Source organism: Lolium rigidum, chromosome 6 (assembly GCF_022539505.1).
Source record: "Lolium rigidum isolate FL_2022 chromosome 6, APGP_CSIRO_Lrig_0.1, whole genome shotgun sequence".
Classification (NCBI taxonomy): domain Eukaryota; kingdom Viridiplantae; phylum Streptophyta; class Magnoliopsida; order Poales; family Poaceae; genus Lolium; species Lolium rigidum.
The window spans coordinates 41,137,038-41,152,962 of NC_061513.1; the positions used below are offsets into that span (position 1 = coordinate 41,137,038).

The window sequence follows — 15,925 nt, forward strand, 5'->3', positions numbered from 1 at the left end:
CATCACCACTATCGTCAGACTCCGCAGGTGCATAGCAGTTTGCAGCAGATGCCACTTTTCTTCCCTCGCCGTCCAGTGAACGAGTCCTTGATGCAAAGACCGTGCCGGCCTCCCCAGCATCATGCCGACCCCTATTTCCGTGCTTCAGGCCGTGTCTCCTGCGCCCTGCACTCTTCGCCTTCTTGCCCGGTGAACCAATAGACTGATCGTTGGAATAAGGAAGCCGATGACGGCCGATCGCAATCTAATCTTGCGACCATGTGTGACTGTCGCGATACTAACAGATGACTGGAATTTTTTTGGGTCCAACCACTGACCAGTGACCACGACGTATGCTGAATGCAGCAGCAGCAATAACAAGTCAACAATTGTTACTCACTGATATCCGAATGCCAGTTTTACCAAACCTCGAGAAGGGACCGGGATTTTCACAAGTCAGGTACCCCTAATCCTGCGGTAAGTAATAAGATCGATATAACAACTTTTTGTAGGGATGATCGAATTAACAACTGAGATATATTTCTGCATCCATTTCGGCCCAACTGTGAAGCATGGACCCGTTTGTTCCTTGGCCCGTTGTGCATTGGTGATGTTTTAGAAAGCCCGTGTTATGTTAAGGGCAGGTCCAATTTTGGTGGTGCTAGACGGGCCGAACTAAGTAGCGTTTCAGCACTTTGCGCAGTAGCAAGAAAAGGTCGCCTGGCCCAGATGCTATTTCCGTGAGTTGGGGAAGGGAGAAAGACTGAATTCGCGTCGGTGAGCAATAGCAGTCACTTGCATTTTCCTCCATGAAAAAACAAAAAGTCGACTCTTAGCAGAGAATACGTCGCAGAAACATGTATTTTCGCTTAACTGAAGAAGTAAGAATTCGCTTAGTTTTGCACACAATTCTCTGTCCTGAACGTGAAGAAGAGGAAAACATGAACCTAGTGGAGTCGTCCGAGACACCTGTTCCTCTTGTTTGCAGAAAAACAGTGCGAGAAACGGCGCCGCTACTGGGAACAGACACCAGGCTCGTCGTGTTGGACCCCCGCACGCTAGCTAGCGAAGTCGCGCGATGCAGAAAAGAGAAAAGGAAGTGCGCGCGCGCGATCGCTTCACGGACGGCGCGGGCGCGGCAGCCCGTCGCCGGAGTTTGAACGGAACTGCAGCGCCGGTGCCGGGACGGCGAATGCACTGCAGCGAGTTGAGCCGTCCTAGTTTTGCAGCACGCCGGTTCACGTGACGCGACGCGACGGGACTGGAAGAAAGCAAGCCCCGATGGATCGCGATCTGGGTTCGGTCATCCACGCACTCGCACGGATGGAACGGTGCGTTGCGAATTGCGATGCAATGCAGTTTTGCAGCAGCTACTGGGCACTGACAATTCTGAGACGATGCCCATGGCAGTAAAACTCACGCGCACGGCCCGCCGGGGACCCCACACCCCGCCGGCCCTTTTGCACCCAAAGCCCAAGGGCAGCAACGGCATGCATTTGACTCGGAAAGGCGCTGTAAAGTCTACCCCAAAGAGAAGCGGGCGGGCGGACGGCCGTTGCTGCATGCCTGCATCTGCATGTACTCACTCCGCTTGCACAACCATGCACGCAATCGACTCGTCAAAAGTTCCAACGGGTGATTAAGCGGATCATTAACGCTCGCTCGCATTATTTCCCTTGTATGTATACGGAGTACTTACCTACTAGCGCCGCACGGCCGGCCAGACGAGAGCGTGTCAGCGGCGACTTGCTTGGTCCATCGCGATTCCTTCTACGATGAGGAGGAGGAAGGATAATGTGAGAAGCAAACCCCAGCGCTGGAATCCAAGGCAGGCAGGCAGGCAGCTAGTAGGTAGGTGGTTCCCCTTTTATTTATTTTTGATGATTCCTCCTCCTCAACCTCAAGCTCGGCTCGGTGTAACGTGGAAGCTTCTCCTTCCTTCTCCTCCAAAACAAATTAATGAAAAGGAACCAAGGAGATGACGAGGAATTTAATTTGGGGAGAAAAGGGGACCAGAAAAGAAGGAATCGCACACGAAAAAGATAGTCTAGAGAAAGAAATTGGGGAGATGCCTTGTTCTTGTTCCCCTCCTCCCAGGCTTGTTGCTTAGCCTCACACCTCACCTCATCACCTGTAATTAAGCACTGCACCAGACGCTCTCCCTCTGCACTTGGTGGCGGTTGAGTCTCCTACACGCCACTGACCACTGCCAACTATAAATCCGCCTCCCCTCCCCCTTTCCCCGCTAGCCAACATCCATCACCGCACCGCACCAACCACTCTGCCTAGCGGAACTACACTCCATGGATGACCTCGTGAGCGAGTGACATGCGAGCCTGCCTCATACCACCATTTATCTCCAGTACCAGATAGAGTAATCTTCCTCGCTTCCTTCTTGTGTTGGGTTGGGTTGGGTTAGGACTGTGACACTGTGTGCATGGCGCAGCCGGCGGAGGTGCGGCCGGAGGGTGCTGCTGGCGGTGTTGCATGCCGGGTGCCGGCGGGGCCAGCTGGCCACGGCGGCCTGCCAATCGGGTTCCGGTTCCGGCCCACAGACGAGGAGCTGGTGCTGCACTACCTCCGCCGCAAGGCCTTCGCCTGCCCCCTCCCCGCCGACATCATCCCCGTCGTCGACCTCGCGCGCCTCCACCCGTCAGACCTCCCAGGTATTGTACTAACAAACCCATCTCTATAATTTCGGGTACATCAAGCGCATTGCGCTGACGCAGTAATTGTGATATAATTGATCTGCAGGCGACGCCGACGGCGAGCGGTTCTTCTTCCACCTCCCGGCGACGCGGTGCTGGCGGAAGGGCGGCGGTGCCAGCAGGGCGGGCGGCGCCGGCGGCGTGTGGAGGGCGTCCGGGAAGGAGGCCCTGGTCCTCGCGCCGCGCTGCGGCCGGCCCGTCGGCGCCAAGCGCACGCTCGTCTTCTGCGCCCGCGGCGGCGCAAGGACGGCTTGGGCCATGCACGAGTACCGCCTCCTCCCGGCCGCTCTCGGCGCCTGGGCCGCCGCCGCCGCGGCCAAGCCCAAGGACTGGGTGGTCTGTCGCGTTTTCAAGAAGGCCACGCCGGCTCGCCGCGGTGGCACGGGGCGGCGGCAGAGGGGCGACGTCGACGTGGCGGCGCCGTCCCCGGCGTCCTCCTGCGTCACCGAGGCGCGCGGCGAGGAGGAGGTGGAGGGCGACGAAGAGATCGCTAGCTTCTAGTAACGGCTGTCCGTGACGCGAGGAGAGGATGATTAGAGGAGGAGCTGACTTTTGATCAATCATGGTCCCTGTAATTTTCTAATGAGTTGTCCCGTTAATTCGTCGCTCCGCACCGCTAATGTGGTGCTAGTACCTAGTTTCTAGTAGTAGTTGATCATTGTCAGTTCGAACCCCATCAATCAAGAGAATCAAATCAAGCTCCAAGCAAACCAAAACCAAACGCCTCACTCACCATGTTTGATGAATGACAGAGCTCACCGCGAATCCTTTCAGAGTGTACTGTCACTTAATTAGAGTTTGACCAAAACACTTCTTCCAGCTTATTTTTTTGACGATTAAAGGCAGGATCTCTGCCATTCTTCCATGCGTGCTTTGCTTGTCATTCCTCTTGTACAAATCAACAAGTAAAGCACGAACCACAGGTAACTAACTGCAAAGGAGGTAGTAAAACCAACCGTAAAAGAGGTGCAGGAAAGCAGGGCAGAAAGGCGAGGAATTGAGTCCGTGGAAGCAGAAAAGCGGGTATGTATGATAAGCCGAGCGTGCGCGGTGATGATGGCGCTACTGATCGACGGATCAATTGATCGATCAATAGATTGGATTAGATACTCGACTCCACTCAGCCCTAGCGCTAGCGGCGATGCCTTTCTTCTCCAAGGGACCCCCCGTAATTGGCAAGACGAATAGGAATCCGTCCTCCGTCCTCCGTCGTCCGGCCGAACAATTCCCTTCCGGCCAGCGCAGCATCGATCCACGCCGGAGCATCTCATGCCATCTACTAGTAGTTTCACTTGGCTGGCTCTGGATCATATCGGAGCCGAATAAGGTGGAGAGATTTGGAGGAATCTCTCGGACATTAGTATCTCTGATGATGATGAATTCGCACTGTCACTGTCTTCTTCTCCTCCGGCTAATAACTGCGGCTTACTGATAGCTACTCTGCCCAATTCGACGGTATCGCCACAGTTGGAAAAGTTCCTTTCTGTGTTTGGGCGAGATGACACGCAACTATGTAGAGACTCTACTAGACACGGGATCATCGGTTCGTGTTGTATGACGCTCGCGTGACGAGTTGCTTGCTTAAGCTTCCTGCACTGTGTTTTCTTTTCTTTGGGGGGAGAGTGGTTGCATAGTGATTGTAGTTGTAGCATAGAGAGCATCTGAAACAGACGTGTGAACACTGTTGGTTGGCGACAGCTAGGAGTACAAGATTCAGACGCCTGTGAGATGATCCTGGCGATGTACGTAATGGAACTCTCTCGCCGGAATCTGTTGGGCTCGCTGATTACAAACGAATTTGACTCGGGACAACACCCTCCCTCGGACTACAACGCAAGCACGGCACAGGTTGCTCCATGTCACTTGACCATCTTAAGCGGTCCAACGCATTTCGATAACAAAAATGATCACGTGTTGTTCGTTTTCATCGGGCCGTGGACGCGGAAATGGCTTTTCAGATCATAGTTGTCCGACGCATTTTGCTCGCTCATGCTGGAAAGATTTAGGCGGCGAAACGGGACGACGCGTGGACCTGCATACCGGCGAAAGCGTTGCGGGTGGCAAAATCGGAGGCCGTGACTGAGAACTTACCGAGCTCATCGACGAGGCCTACGACGCAGGAAGAGCATTGGCGACGGTACTCTCTTGCTTGATGTAGAGCATGGCCTCAGCCATGGTGGGCGGCAGCCTGACATGCGTGTTGGCATTCACCGGTATATGGAAGGCAACTCGTTTATACCGGTATATGGATTGCAGCACCAACCATTGCACACCAGACATAAGCTATCAGGGCATACAAAGAAGATGCGGTGAAGATTAGCGCCGGAGCTACCCAGCTGACCAAGACCAGCTGCAGCCCCACCACTCTTGATAAGCAACCGCTACCAACTGCATACCATCCACCGCCAAACTTATCCACCAACCTCGCTATCTCAAGGCGACGCCTCCAACAAGGAAACGACGCCGGAGCGCCGTCGCCGCCCAAGCCGAAGCTTTTGGTTTTCACCCGAGAATAGGGAGGTTAGGGAGGAAGGGATGTACCTAGATATCGCCTTCAAGAAGGAGAACGACGCCGGCAGCATCGTCGACATCGTGGCCGCCACAGTCGGCCAATGGTTTCCCCCGGTACAAAACCCCTCCTCCCTAACCTGGCCACCGGAACAAAATCTAGCGCCGAGGAGGTGAGACAAGCAGCGCAGGCAGGAGCAACCATCTTCAAAATTGGTGCGAGAGGTCCAAACTGGGCAACCTCGGCACCACGCCTACGCCCGCCGCGCCCACACCGCCCACACGGCCGAGGACACGGACTGCAGCACCGACAGCCGTCGCCCGCCGCTAGGGCAACGCCGCCCTCTCCATGGTCCGAGGCCGCCGCCTCGGCATCGACACTCCCCCGTCCCGACCGACCAGAACGGCATAGGCAGAGACCCAACATGAGATTGAACGCCCATCACGTGAAACTCGCAAAGCACCACGAAGAAAAAGCACACCTTTGCTGCCAAAAAACCCAGATCTTGGCCAACCACAAAGCCATGTACTCGCAGGATCCGGGTCAAGTGGGACAAGGATGAAGAGCAGTGGAATCGGAGGACACCTGACGGAGCACACCGCGTGCAGCAGGGCCTCGACCAGCCAGCAAACTCCCCAGCCCAAATCCGGCGGCCATGGTCCCCTGACCAGCACCACTTTGACCCGGCCTACAGCATGAAGATCTTGGTGCAGATTCGACGGAGCTCGACGGAGGGGCGCCGCAGTCCAAGGTCAGGCCCGGCCAGCGCCGCCAGGAAGCCGGGGACGAGCGCGCCACCCGGTGAAATGAGAGCGCTCGGAGTCGCCTCGCCGCCGCCATCCTCGAGGGCCACGCGGGCTTTCCCGTCGGCGGTCTCCGACGGCGGCGAGGAGGGGGAAGGAGGTGGAAGGGGCCCCGAGGAGGCTAGGGTTTGGGGGCCACCCGTGTCGCCCCAAAGAGGAGCGACGCGGGGGGATTTTTCTCAGGCCTGTAGCTTTCTCGTTAGGATCAAATGGTGCGATATACCTGTCTCTACGCAGAGCGTTCGAAAACCTTCTTAGATAGCTCAAGATCTTTGCAAACTAGACAAACTAAATGAAATTATAAGCTGTTTTATGGTCAAAATGGGCGAGTCATTTCAGTCTAGCAGCCCAACTGGCATATCGTGCATTTAGGTTAAGCCATCCAGCATGGCGTGATCAAGAAGAACCATGGAAATTTGGAAGTTCCAGGAAATGTTAAAACTAGTCGAGAGTTTGCAAAAGGACTGTTTAGATCAAAGAACTCAAATAAGGAACGGGTGTTTTCATTAGCGTTCCAACTCTCTGTACGGCTTCTTTTCTATGAAATAGAGCTGGGAGTGATTCTTGTTGATCTGAGGGCATCTCCAGCGGCGCGACGCAAACGGTCGCTGAGCAAACGGTCGCTGAGCGACCGTTTTCGTCCGCCGTGACCGGAAATGCGTCTATCGCCTATTCCAGCGGGGCGACGCAAAGTGACCGGACCGTCCGCGGAGACGCAAACCTGGCCCAAATATGCGCCAGGTTTGCGTCTCCGCGGACGCTCCGGAAAATGTCCGCGTTGGGTACATCCGGGCCCGGTCGGTAAGCAAAAGATTTTTTCATTACTATTGATTGGCCAAAAGGACCATCTTTACAGAGATGGTTAGAGCATCTCTAGTGGAACGTGTAAATTTGGACGTGTATATCTCCATATACACATCCATATACACGTTGCTAAATTTTACACCTCTCAGTTTTTCAGTGGAACGTGTATCAGGACGTGTAAATCAGGACGTGTATATTCCAACGGCTATATTTTCAAACGGCTATATTCCAACGGCTATATTTTCCAACGGCTATATTTTCAACGGCCATATTTCTGGTCTATATAAACCACCCCGACCACCTCTCTTCCAGCATCTCTAGGCCGCGAGCAAGGATCTCATTCTGCTTAGCTTGGTAAAACTGCTTTTGCACATCAGTCATACCACTTGTGTCCATGAGCATTATCCTCTCATCTAATTCAAACTGTTTGCGTGCATCATCCCTCTCATTTCGTGCATCCTCCTTCTTTTTCAGTGCAATCTCCTCTTTTCTCAATTCAAATTGTTGTGCATATCGAACATTTCTTGCCGCCTCTTTGAGCTCATCTTTCTCTTGCTTTTGTGCCCACACAGTTTCTAATGATAACTTGCAAGCACTGTCATCAGCTTTACCTCTCTGCAATTTCTCCTTCTTCACACCATCGGGTCTTTTCTCATGTTCAAGAGCATCATTGTGTGCCGAGGTAGCATCAGTGCGTACCGAGGATGTGCCCGGACTTGCATCAATGGTCTTCTTTTGTTTCTTAACAGAAGTTTCAAGTTCTTTTGTCTGCCACTTTGGATACTTCGAAAACTCTACATAGCAATGCATCAATGTGAAAGGCTTTTTTCTTTTAATATCCAATTCCTTGAACAAAAGGTGTGCATCATTTGTCTGCACATACAAACGTATTATTATGCACAGCACATAAATATTGCACAGCACATATAAATATTGGACAGCACATGTAGAAGTAAAAGATAGATGCATACCTTTTCTTGTATAGTCCTTCCACTTTCCTCCAAATGTAAAATCTGCTGAAGGCAACCACAAAATTTAGCGGTCTCTTTGTTAATGAATGTGTAACGGCAGTTTATTGCATTGGCATTACGCTCAGGCCATGATGATTCCTTGTGTGTGTTGTAGTACTCTGAAATTCTAGCCCAATAAGTTTCTCGGTTTTGATCTGTCCCGACAATATCAATACTTGTATTTGCCCATGCTGCTATCAGAACCTTATCCTCATCGGTAGACCAATTTTTTCCTTTGTTGGGTGGTCTTGCTTGATGCTGAGTTGATGGTCTTGCTTCATGCTGAGTTGATTGGCTTGCTTCATGCTGAGTTGATGGGATTGCTTGCTCTCCAATTGGACTTTGAGGTTGTGTTTGTGAGTAACCAAAACCAACTGTGTCCAAGAAACTTTGGTCACCATCCATCTGCAAACAATGAACACACATTGGTTAGGAAGCAAAATACACCCGTTGGGAAGCAAAATCTGTAGCAAAATACACCCGTTGGTTAGGAAGCAAAATACAAAAATCTGTACCAAAATTTCTTGTAAGTTTTGAAGCTGGAGCATCAAATTGAGGTATGCAAACAGCCAAATTTCTCTTCTCCTATCTTGTTTACAAATCATTAGTCTGATTAGGAAGCGTGTGTTCAAGATTAAACCATCAATCATAGAGTTATATCATACAAAAGAAAAAGAGGAGATGCACAGGGTCCTAATCAACAGCGCTCCGCCACTGCCACTGTCCATGGCCAAATCAACAGGGCCGGCGCGGCCTCCCCACTGTCCACGGCGAGCGCCGCCGCCCTTCAAGCCGCACCCGCCGCTTGACCGCCGCTGGACCAGGGCGAGCGCTGCCAGCCCCTGGACCGCACCCCGCCCCCCTCCTCCGTCGAGCCGCCGCAGACCACTATCTCCAGGTCGCGCGGCCGCAGAGCCCTTTCTCCATGTCGCGCCGCCGAGCCGCAGCACCGCAGCACCTCTCTCCGCGCCCTCCCATCTACATGGCGCGCGCCGCCGCCGCCGCATCTGGCGAGCCTTGCGGCCGCCCCGCGACTCCCCGCGCCTCCCCAGACCTCTAATCTACAAGCGGGAATGAAAAAGAGGGGCGGGAGAGAGCTTACCGGAGGGGAGTGGCCGCCGGCCCGGCGAGCTTCGACGGCGCTCCGGACGGAGGCGGGATGCGAGCGGGAGCAGAGGCGGATTGGGGCGTTTTTCCTTCTCCACGCGCGTGGTTCGGGCGTGTTTACATCCACGCCGAGTAGCCTCGTGGATGGACGTGTATAGCTCCCACGATGGTATACACGATCCACTGGAGAGCGATTTTGGGCCAAAAACGTGTAAACGGGCTTTACACATCCATATACACCATCCACTAGAGATGCTCTTAGTCGAGTTAAACTAAAACTACAACGGCCGTACCTACTCGTCGTCGCGCGGCCTACACCGGCCTCGGTTACTCGCAGTCGCGCACCCTACTACTGGCCACCGGAAGGGTTGGCGCCATCGTCGAAGCGGGAGCGCTTCGCGCACTCCGCGCGCCGCGCACGCCGGCGAACGGACATCTCGTCCTGCCGCCTCCGCCGTTCGAGGGCCTCGGCCAGGCTACTGTCCCACAGGGCCACCACCACCTTGGCAGCCGCCGCCTCCGCCGCCGCCTGGGCCTCCTCCTCCTCCGCCGCCGCCCGCGCCTCCTCCTCCTCCGCCGCCGCCTGGACCGCCGCCGCCGCCCGCGCCTCCTCCTCCGCCGCCGCCGCGTCCTCGTTCGCCTGGACCGCCGCCAGGATCGCCGCCATGTCGGTGACGAAGCGGGCCCTGTCCCTAGCCGCCGCCGCCATCGCTTCGTCCCTCGGCGGCGATGGCGGCCTCCGGCTCGCGGTTCTCCTCGCTCGACCCGCGCGGGAGAAGGGCCCCTACGCCGGAGCCGAGTCCGAGGTCGGAGCACATTAACCCCTGACCATGGTCATCGCATAGCCGTGGGCTTCCTCCTCCGCCGCCCAAGCCTAACGGCGCCGGGCGTCCCGGCCCGGGGACTCGAAGGACGCGAGCGGAATCCGCTGGTCGCCGGCGCACTCGAAGCGCATGGGCACGGGGACGTCGTCGTCCGCGATTTCGTGGATGACGGCGTCGGGCGGAGGGGCCGCGATGGCCGCCCGCGCCTCCGCGAGCTCGGCCCTGGCGTCGGCGAGCTCGGCCATGGCGTTGGCGACCTCCGCCCTGGTCGCCGCGAGGCGCCCTTCCGCGCGCTCTGCGGCCTCCGCCTCCGCCGCCGCCACCTCCAGGTCTAGCTGATGCGCCTCAACGCCGGCGGCGGCTACCTCGTCCTCCTCCGGGTGGAGCTGGCGGCACATGTGAACAACGCGTTCCCAATTCATGTGGTCGGCCATGGATGGATGGTAGCTTGAGGTGTGCCCGTCGCCCCGCCGGTGTCCACCATATATAGCCACGGCGGGGCGGGAAACGGCGTTGGCGCGCAGGGCGTTTCCCGCGCGCGCGAAACGCCGGCGAAATTTGCCAATGTATTGGTCAAGCGCGGGAACGATCATCGTCGCGCGGGAACAGTTAATCACCGGCGGCAGTCCTCGACGGGACGTAAAACGCCATTAGCGACCTTGACGCTGTCCCCGGTAAAAAAATGAGTCAGCACCGCTGAAGGTACCCAAGACGCAAACAGTCGCCCTGGGCCACATCGCGTCCGCGGGCCGACAAACGGACATTTCGGACGTCCGAAATGCGTCGGTCCGCTGGAGATGGCCTGAAAAAAAAAGGAACGGGTCAACCTGGCGGCAGCGAGCAGCGAGCAGCGGAGTCAAAGCCGTACGTATAAATGGCGATTACAGCAGCAGGAAGGCCGACAGTTCAAGACACGGAGAGAGAGAGTGAGAGGGACGACAGCAGCCCGGGGGCTGTGACGGTCGGACCGTCAGACACATCGCCGCCGCGCCCGCCCGCCCATCCATCAGTCAGTCACCGGCGTCGGTCCCTCCATTCGTTCAGAGTTCAGACAGAACTGTTGCAAACGCACACGCGAACATCTGCACCGCCCAATCGCGTCTCGAAATCTGATGAATTTTGTGGGAACATGGCGTTGGCGTGCACACACGCACGCAGCTTGCTACTCCAGGCGAGGTTCCCGATCCCAACCGCCGGATCGACCCCGGCTGGAGACGCAACCGGCGACCAGGACGACACCTCGTACGTACGTACGCGCGCTCGTGCGTCCCGCTCTCCCTCAATTGCCCAAGCGTGCCGTCTCGTGCACAGGCAAGGGAGAAGATCTGGGCCGCAATTGGTACCCAATTCGACTATTCGGTGGTGGTGGTGGTGGTTCCTTGTAGGGGAGTGTCAGCATGGAGCACACACCACCGCCAGCTCTACATAGAGTGTGGATCTAGTGCTGGTAGAGTACTGTCGGCCGGCCTTGCTAGAGAATTACTGCATGTTCGTCTCTGACAACGATAGCTTGTTTAGGCTTTTAGGGTTAGTAAGTAGTAGGAGGAGTGCGTGGGTGAGGTGAACCGTGCACGTAGTACTCATGCAATGTATGGTCGATCCACATGGGCCGGCTGTCGCGGCTGCATAACTTGGGATCTCGGAGCGATGCGTGGAGAAGTGGTGTAGGAGATGGCCGCCATGGTTTCCTGCTAATTTCTACCTTATGTTTCTGTCGGCATACTAAGTTAATTTAGTACACTCTTATAATCTCTCAGAAGAGGTTTTGTTTGTTACTAGGTCAGAAGAGCGGGTCCACTGTCCGTTGAGTTTTCTTTTCTGAAATTTAAAAAGTGCTGCCTCTGGCGGCAACTTGCGATGAGTGTCAAACCGTACCAACGCTACGCAAGCGCCGCTAAGCCAATTGATTCAGCCGTCACGCACGCACCCACGCTTAAACTAAGCACCTGCATCTGTGTGCCGTACTGAGCAACAAAAGCAGGTACTGATGAGCCAATCAACCGGTGTCTGAACTAATGATGCCGTGGTGATGATGCTAAAGAACCATACGTGCTTGCAGTGGCACTTTGGTCGACGGCGCCACCGACCGAGTTGCTCGCTCGCCATGGTTTCGTGTGAGATCACCGCCTCCTCCCAACCACACATCTTGGGCGCTCTAGCACGCCACTCATCTACTAATTGAGTTCTTGAACCTCCCAGTTGTCCAACAGTCATACAGGAATATGTCAAAAAAAAACAGTCATACAGGAATGAACATCTGCTTCAACAGGAGGGGGGTGGTGCCCCTAGTTGCGCCTAGCAGTCGTGGACAGGTCGCTTGCTTCCTTTTCCAAGACCAAATCCATCCATCCGTCCATCTATCTATCAAAGTCGTCAGTCGTGTCAACTATGCACGACACGGTCCTTTTCTTCCTTCTCTGGCTTGGCTTGTCTACGCGTGCATGCACGGTCGACCTAGAAAGTCAGTCCATTCAGCATGGGCTGGCTCCCTCTCCTCTCCTCGCTTGCAAGTCATCACCATCTTGTATGCGCCACAACGGAACGGAATGGGGATAGTTTCCTAGGACAGGTGGTAGCGTGCGCCGTGTGGATGCACAGACAGGCGTACGGCATTGCGTCCGGTGCGCCCTTCCACCAATCACCACCGCTCCACGGGTTTTCATCACACAGCAACCAACTCCCTCTACCTCTCTCCCCGATTCTGAAATTCCAAATCACTATCGAATAATTTTGGTAAAGTTGAGACACTTTTAGTGGGATGGGAGGAGTATTTCAATTTCTAACTTCCCTAGAAACCTATCTTGAACGATCCGCATTTCTTACTGAATTTGGTAGGGGCGTGGCTAGTTCTCCGTCGAATGAGATGGCATCAGCAAATCCCTCCGTGTTGCAAATCATAATTAGCACGAATCACGAGCCAAATTTTAATAATTTGAAATACTTTTTTCCAATTGTGATTTCGTTTACGACCGAAAAACATCTCTGTTGCAATCCAACTTGGTTAATAAAAACTGGTTTCTTTGATATGTTATAATCATTTTTAGTGTGTGACAACCCTAAAGCTAAGGTAAAAATTATGTGTGACTTGTACATCGGCACCTGATTGTTTTGGCTCTAGGTCCCGATATCGGTCTCAAAACTTCTAAAACATATAACTTTTAAGGATGTCACAATATCGGTCTCAAAACTTCTAAAACATTCATCATCCACATAATAATATGCCCTGTATTCTTCGGCGAAGCAAGTTTATTTTTTGCATTGCATTCACCTAAATCAAAATTGTCAGAGACCCTCAATATAATATTTGTACTCCCTCTCTCCCAAATTATATCACATAGAACTTTTAGTTAAAATTAAAATATTTAAAGTTTGATGAAATGCAAATAAAAGAAGATCAGTAGATACAATATCTACAATATTAAACCTACATTGCGACCTTTTATAGCGATGCGAATTCTTGGCGCCAACATGCATAATTTTTTTTATTTAAATGGGGAACATAGCCCCAGCCTCATGCACAATTTTATCTCCATCCGTGTTGGCGCCGAGACCAAGGGCCAGATTTCGAAATATTTTTAACCCGGGATCAGATGAGGTATTAGTTTTGCCATGGATTAGATTAGTCAAAAAAAGGCGGCAACCAGTAGGTACCAACATGATATCGGTGTCAATTGTCAAACCATATATAAGCACGTAAGCACTATGCTAATTCAGCTTCACCTTGCCAAGACCATATGAATACCTTTCGGTTTCGGATCCCGACACGCACGCTTAAACTAAGCACCTAGTACACTTGTGTGCTGTACTGAGCAACAAAACTGGTAATTAGCCAATCACATCCGGCGTGTAAACAAATGATTCCGTGGTGATGTTAATCGAACGTTGGTTGACGGCGCCGACCGAAAGGTATCTAAAGGGCTCGCCATGGTTTCGTGTGAGATCACCACCACACCTTCCCAAGTTCCAACCTCGGATCTTTGGGAGCTCGCACACGCCACTCCAATTGAGTTCTCTGAACCGATTCTTTTTTCCAGTTGTCCAACTGCTATACATGAATCACTGGGTCAGCATCTGCCCTTCTCTAGTCGTGGTTTGAGCTGTTGCGGATGGGTTGCTTGCTTCCTTTTCCAAGACCAGATCCATCCATCAATCCGTCCAGCAAAGTCGTGTCAACCATGCACGGAATGGTCCCTTTCTTCCTTCCCTGGTTGGCTGGCTTGGTGCTACGGTCGCCCTGGCATGGGCTCCCTCTCCTCTCCATCTTCTCGCTTGCAAGTCACCACCATGGCTCACGTATGCGCTACAAGGAAGAGAATAGTTTTGTAGGGCACCGTGCGGAGAGGACAGGCAGACGTACGCACGTACGGCAGTGCCTCCGGTGCGTCCTTTTGCCAACTACCACCATTCTATAAGGGCATCTCCAACGGAGCGACCTAAACGAACGCTCATCGACCTTTTGCGTTCGTCGGGCTGAAAAATGCGTCTGGTACCACCTTCAGCGGGGCGACGCAAAGTAACCGGACCATCCGCGGTGACGCAAACCTGGCCTAAATATGCGCCTCGGATGCGTCGCGACGGACGCTGCGTGGACGCGCAAAGTGTCCGCTCGTGTCTGGCGGACGTTTCGTCGGGCCTGCCTGGCAGCGACCCTACGTCGATGCGTCTTCTAGAAGGCGCGCCCGCGACTGGCGCCGCTGCGTCGCTTCGGCAGTCTGCGCCACGTTAATGGGGATGCCTCGACTGCCGCCGCCCACCTCCGCCAACGCAGTAATGGCGATGCCACGCGTCCCGCGGTCGTCGCCTGCCTCCGACCTATATAAAGAGGGCGCGCGTTCTTCTTCCTCGTCCACTCCTCCAAACAAACCCTAGCCGCCACAAGCTGCACCGTAGCGCTGCCTAGCACTTCCCGCGACGTAACCAGGCCCACGAGGAAATCCATGGCAGGTCCTGGTGCCCGGCGAGGCGGCCGAGGCCGCGCGGGCCTGGGCGCCCCCGGGGCCGGGGCAAGGGCCGCCGTGGTGGAGCAGCTACGGCCCCACGGTCGTTGTTGCCTGCGCCCTCATCGTCCTCGCAGGAGGACCGCTGCTTCGAGTTCCTCCTCTGCATCGATGGCGACCCACTTGGCATCAAGCGGCTCCCGGACAAGTTCGTCGAGTTTGTCGATGACGTCGAGCCGGCGCACTTGCAGCTACGGGAGGCCAACTGTAACTTCTGCCGGTTGAATGTCGAGGTCTTGTTCGACGTGCAGGGCAAGATGTACCTGCACACGGGGTGGGACAAGTTCGCCCGCGACCTCGCGCTCGAGCCCGGCTGCCAGCTCACCTTCCTCTACGAGGGGGACGGCGAGATGATCGTGAAGGTGTTCGACGATACAGCCTGCCGCAGGAACTACCACATCAGCGAATCCGGCTCGGACACCGATAGTTAGAACTTAGAGTGTTCTATCTTTGCAGCTAATATGGCTACGGGCCAGTTGAAGCCAGTAGTGAAGGTTTCTGGTTGTTCTTCCTCGAAAGAACCAACATGGATATCGTCAGCAGCTAGATTTTCCAGTTTGAGTGACTAGAAGTGCCTGAGAGTGTTCTTTTTTCGCAGCGAACATACGGAATCAACACAACTGGTTTTCCTTTTTTACAATGTTTTTATTTGTGTCAACCATGGTTCAAACTATGTATTAGTTTGTGTAAACCATGTTCCCAATTATGTATTAGTTTGTGTAAAACCATGTTCCAATATGTAATATTTGGAACTATGTTTAAATGGAGAAGAGGGAAAAAACAAGTACAAAAAAATGAGTTGCCCCGTTGGAGCCACCCCAGACGCAAACGGACACGCGGACAAAAACGGTCATTTTCGTGTTCGTGGGGCGACGCAAATGGACGCTCGCGGACATTAAAATGCATCGCCCCGTTGGAGATGCCCTAAGAGCATCTTCACCGTCGAGCCCTATAAAATGGCCGGCAGCAGCACCGGCACCAAAATATGGGGCGCGCCGACAGTAGTATATGTGCTATGGGGAAGTGTGTTTCACACCGGTGACCCCCATAGCACAACTCCAATAGCACATGCATGCATTTAAAGGAAAGTAGCTGGGATAGAAAAAGTAGGAGAGAGGAGAATCTTTGGGAGACTTTCACTGCATGTGGGCCGATGAACATCTTTTGAGCAGAAATTTGGTGCC

General features: G+C 54.1%; 2 protein-coding genes across 2 annotated transcripts; one reads left to right on the plus strand and one right to left on the minus strand.

Moving 5' to 3' along the window:
- Window positions 1-2,416: 2,416 nt before the first annotated feature.
- Window positions 2,417-3,403, plus strand: LOC124667882 (NAC domain-containing protein 83-like). Its single transcript, XM_047205116.1, has 2 exons — window positions 2,417-2,645; window positions 2,734-3,403. Exons 1-2 carry the CDS (start codon window positions 2,417-2,419, stop codon window positions 3,186-3,188), a joined length of 684 nt encoding a protein of 227 aa, XP_047061072.1. The 3' UTR covers window positions 3,189-3,403.
- A 3,679-nt stretch (window positions 3,404-7,082) lies between these two features.
- Window positions 7,083-8,227, minus strand: LOC124662514 (glutathione S-transferase T3-like). Its single transcript, XM_047200341.1, has 2 exons — window positions 7,775-8,227; window positions 7,083-7,676 (listed from the first exon to the last, which is right to left on the minus strand). The coding sequence occupies exons 1-2, from the start codon at window positions 8,216-8,218 to the stop codon at window positions 7,083-7,085; spliced, it is 1,038 nt and encodes a 345-aa protein (XP_047056297.1). The 5' UTR covers window positions 8,219-8,227.
- Between the last annotated feature and the right edge of the window lie 7,698 nt (window positions 8,228-15,925).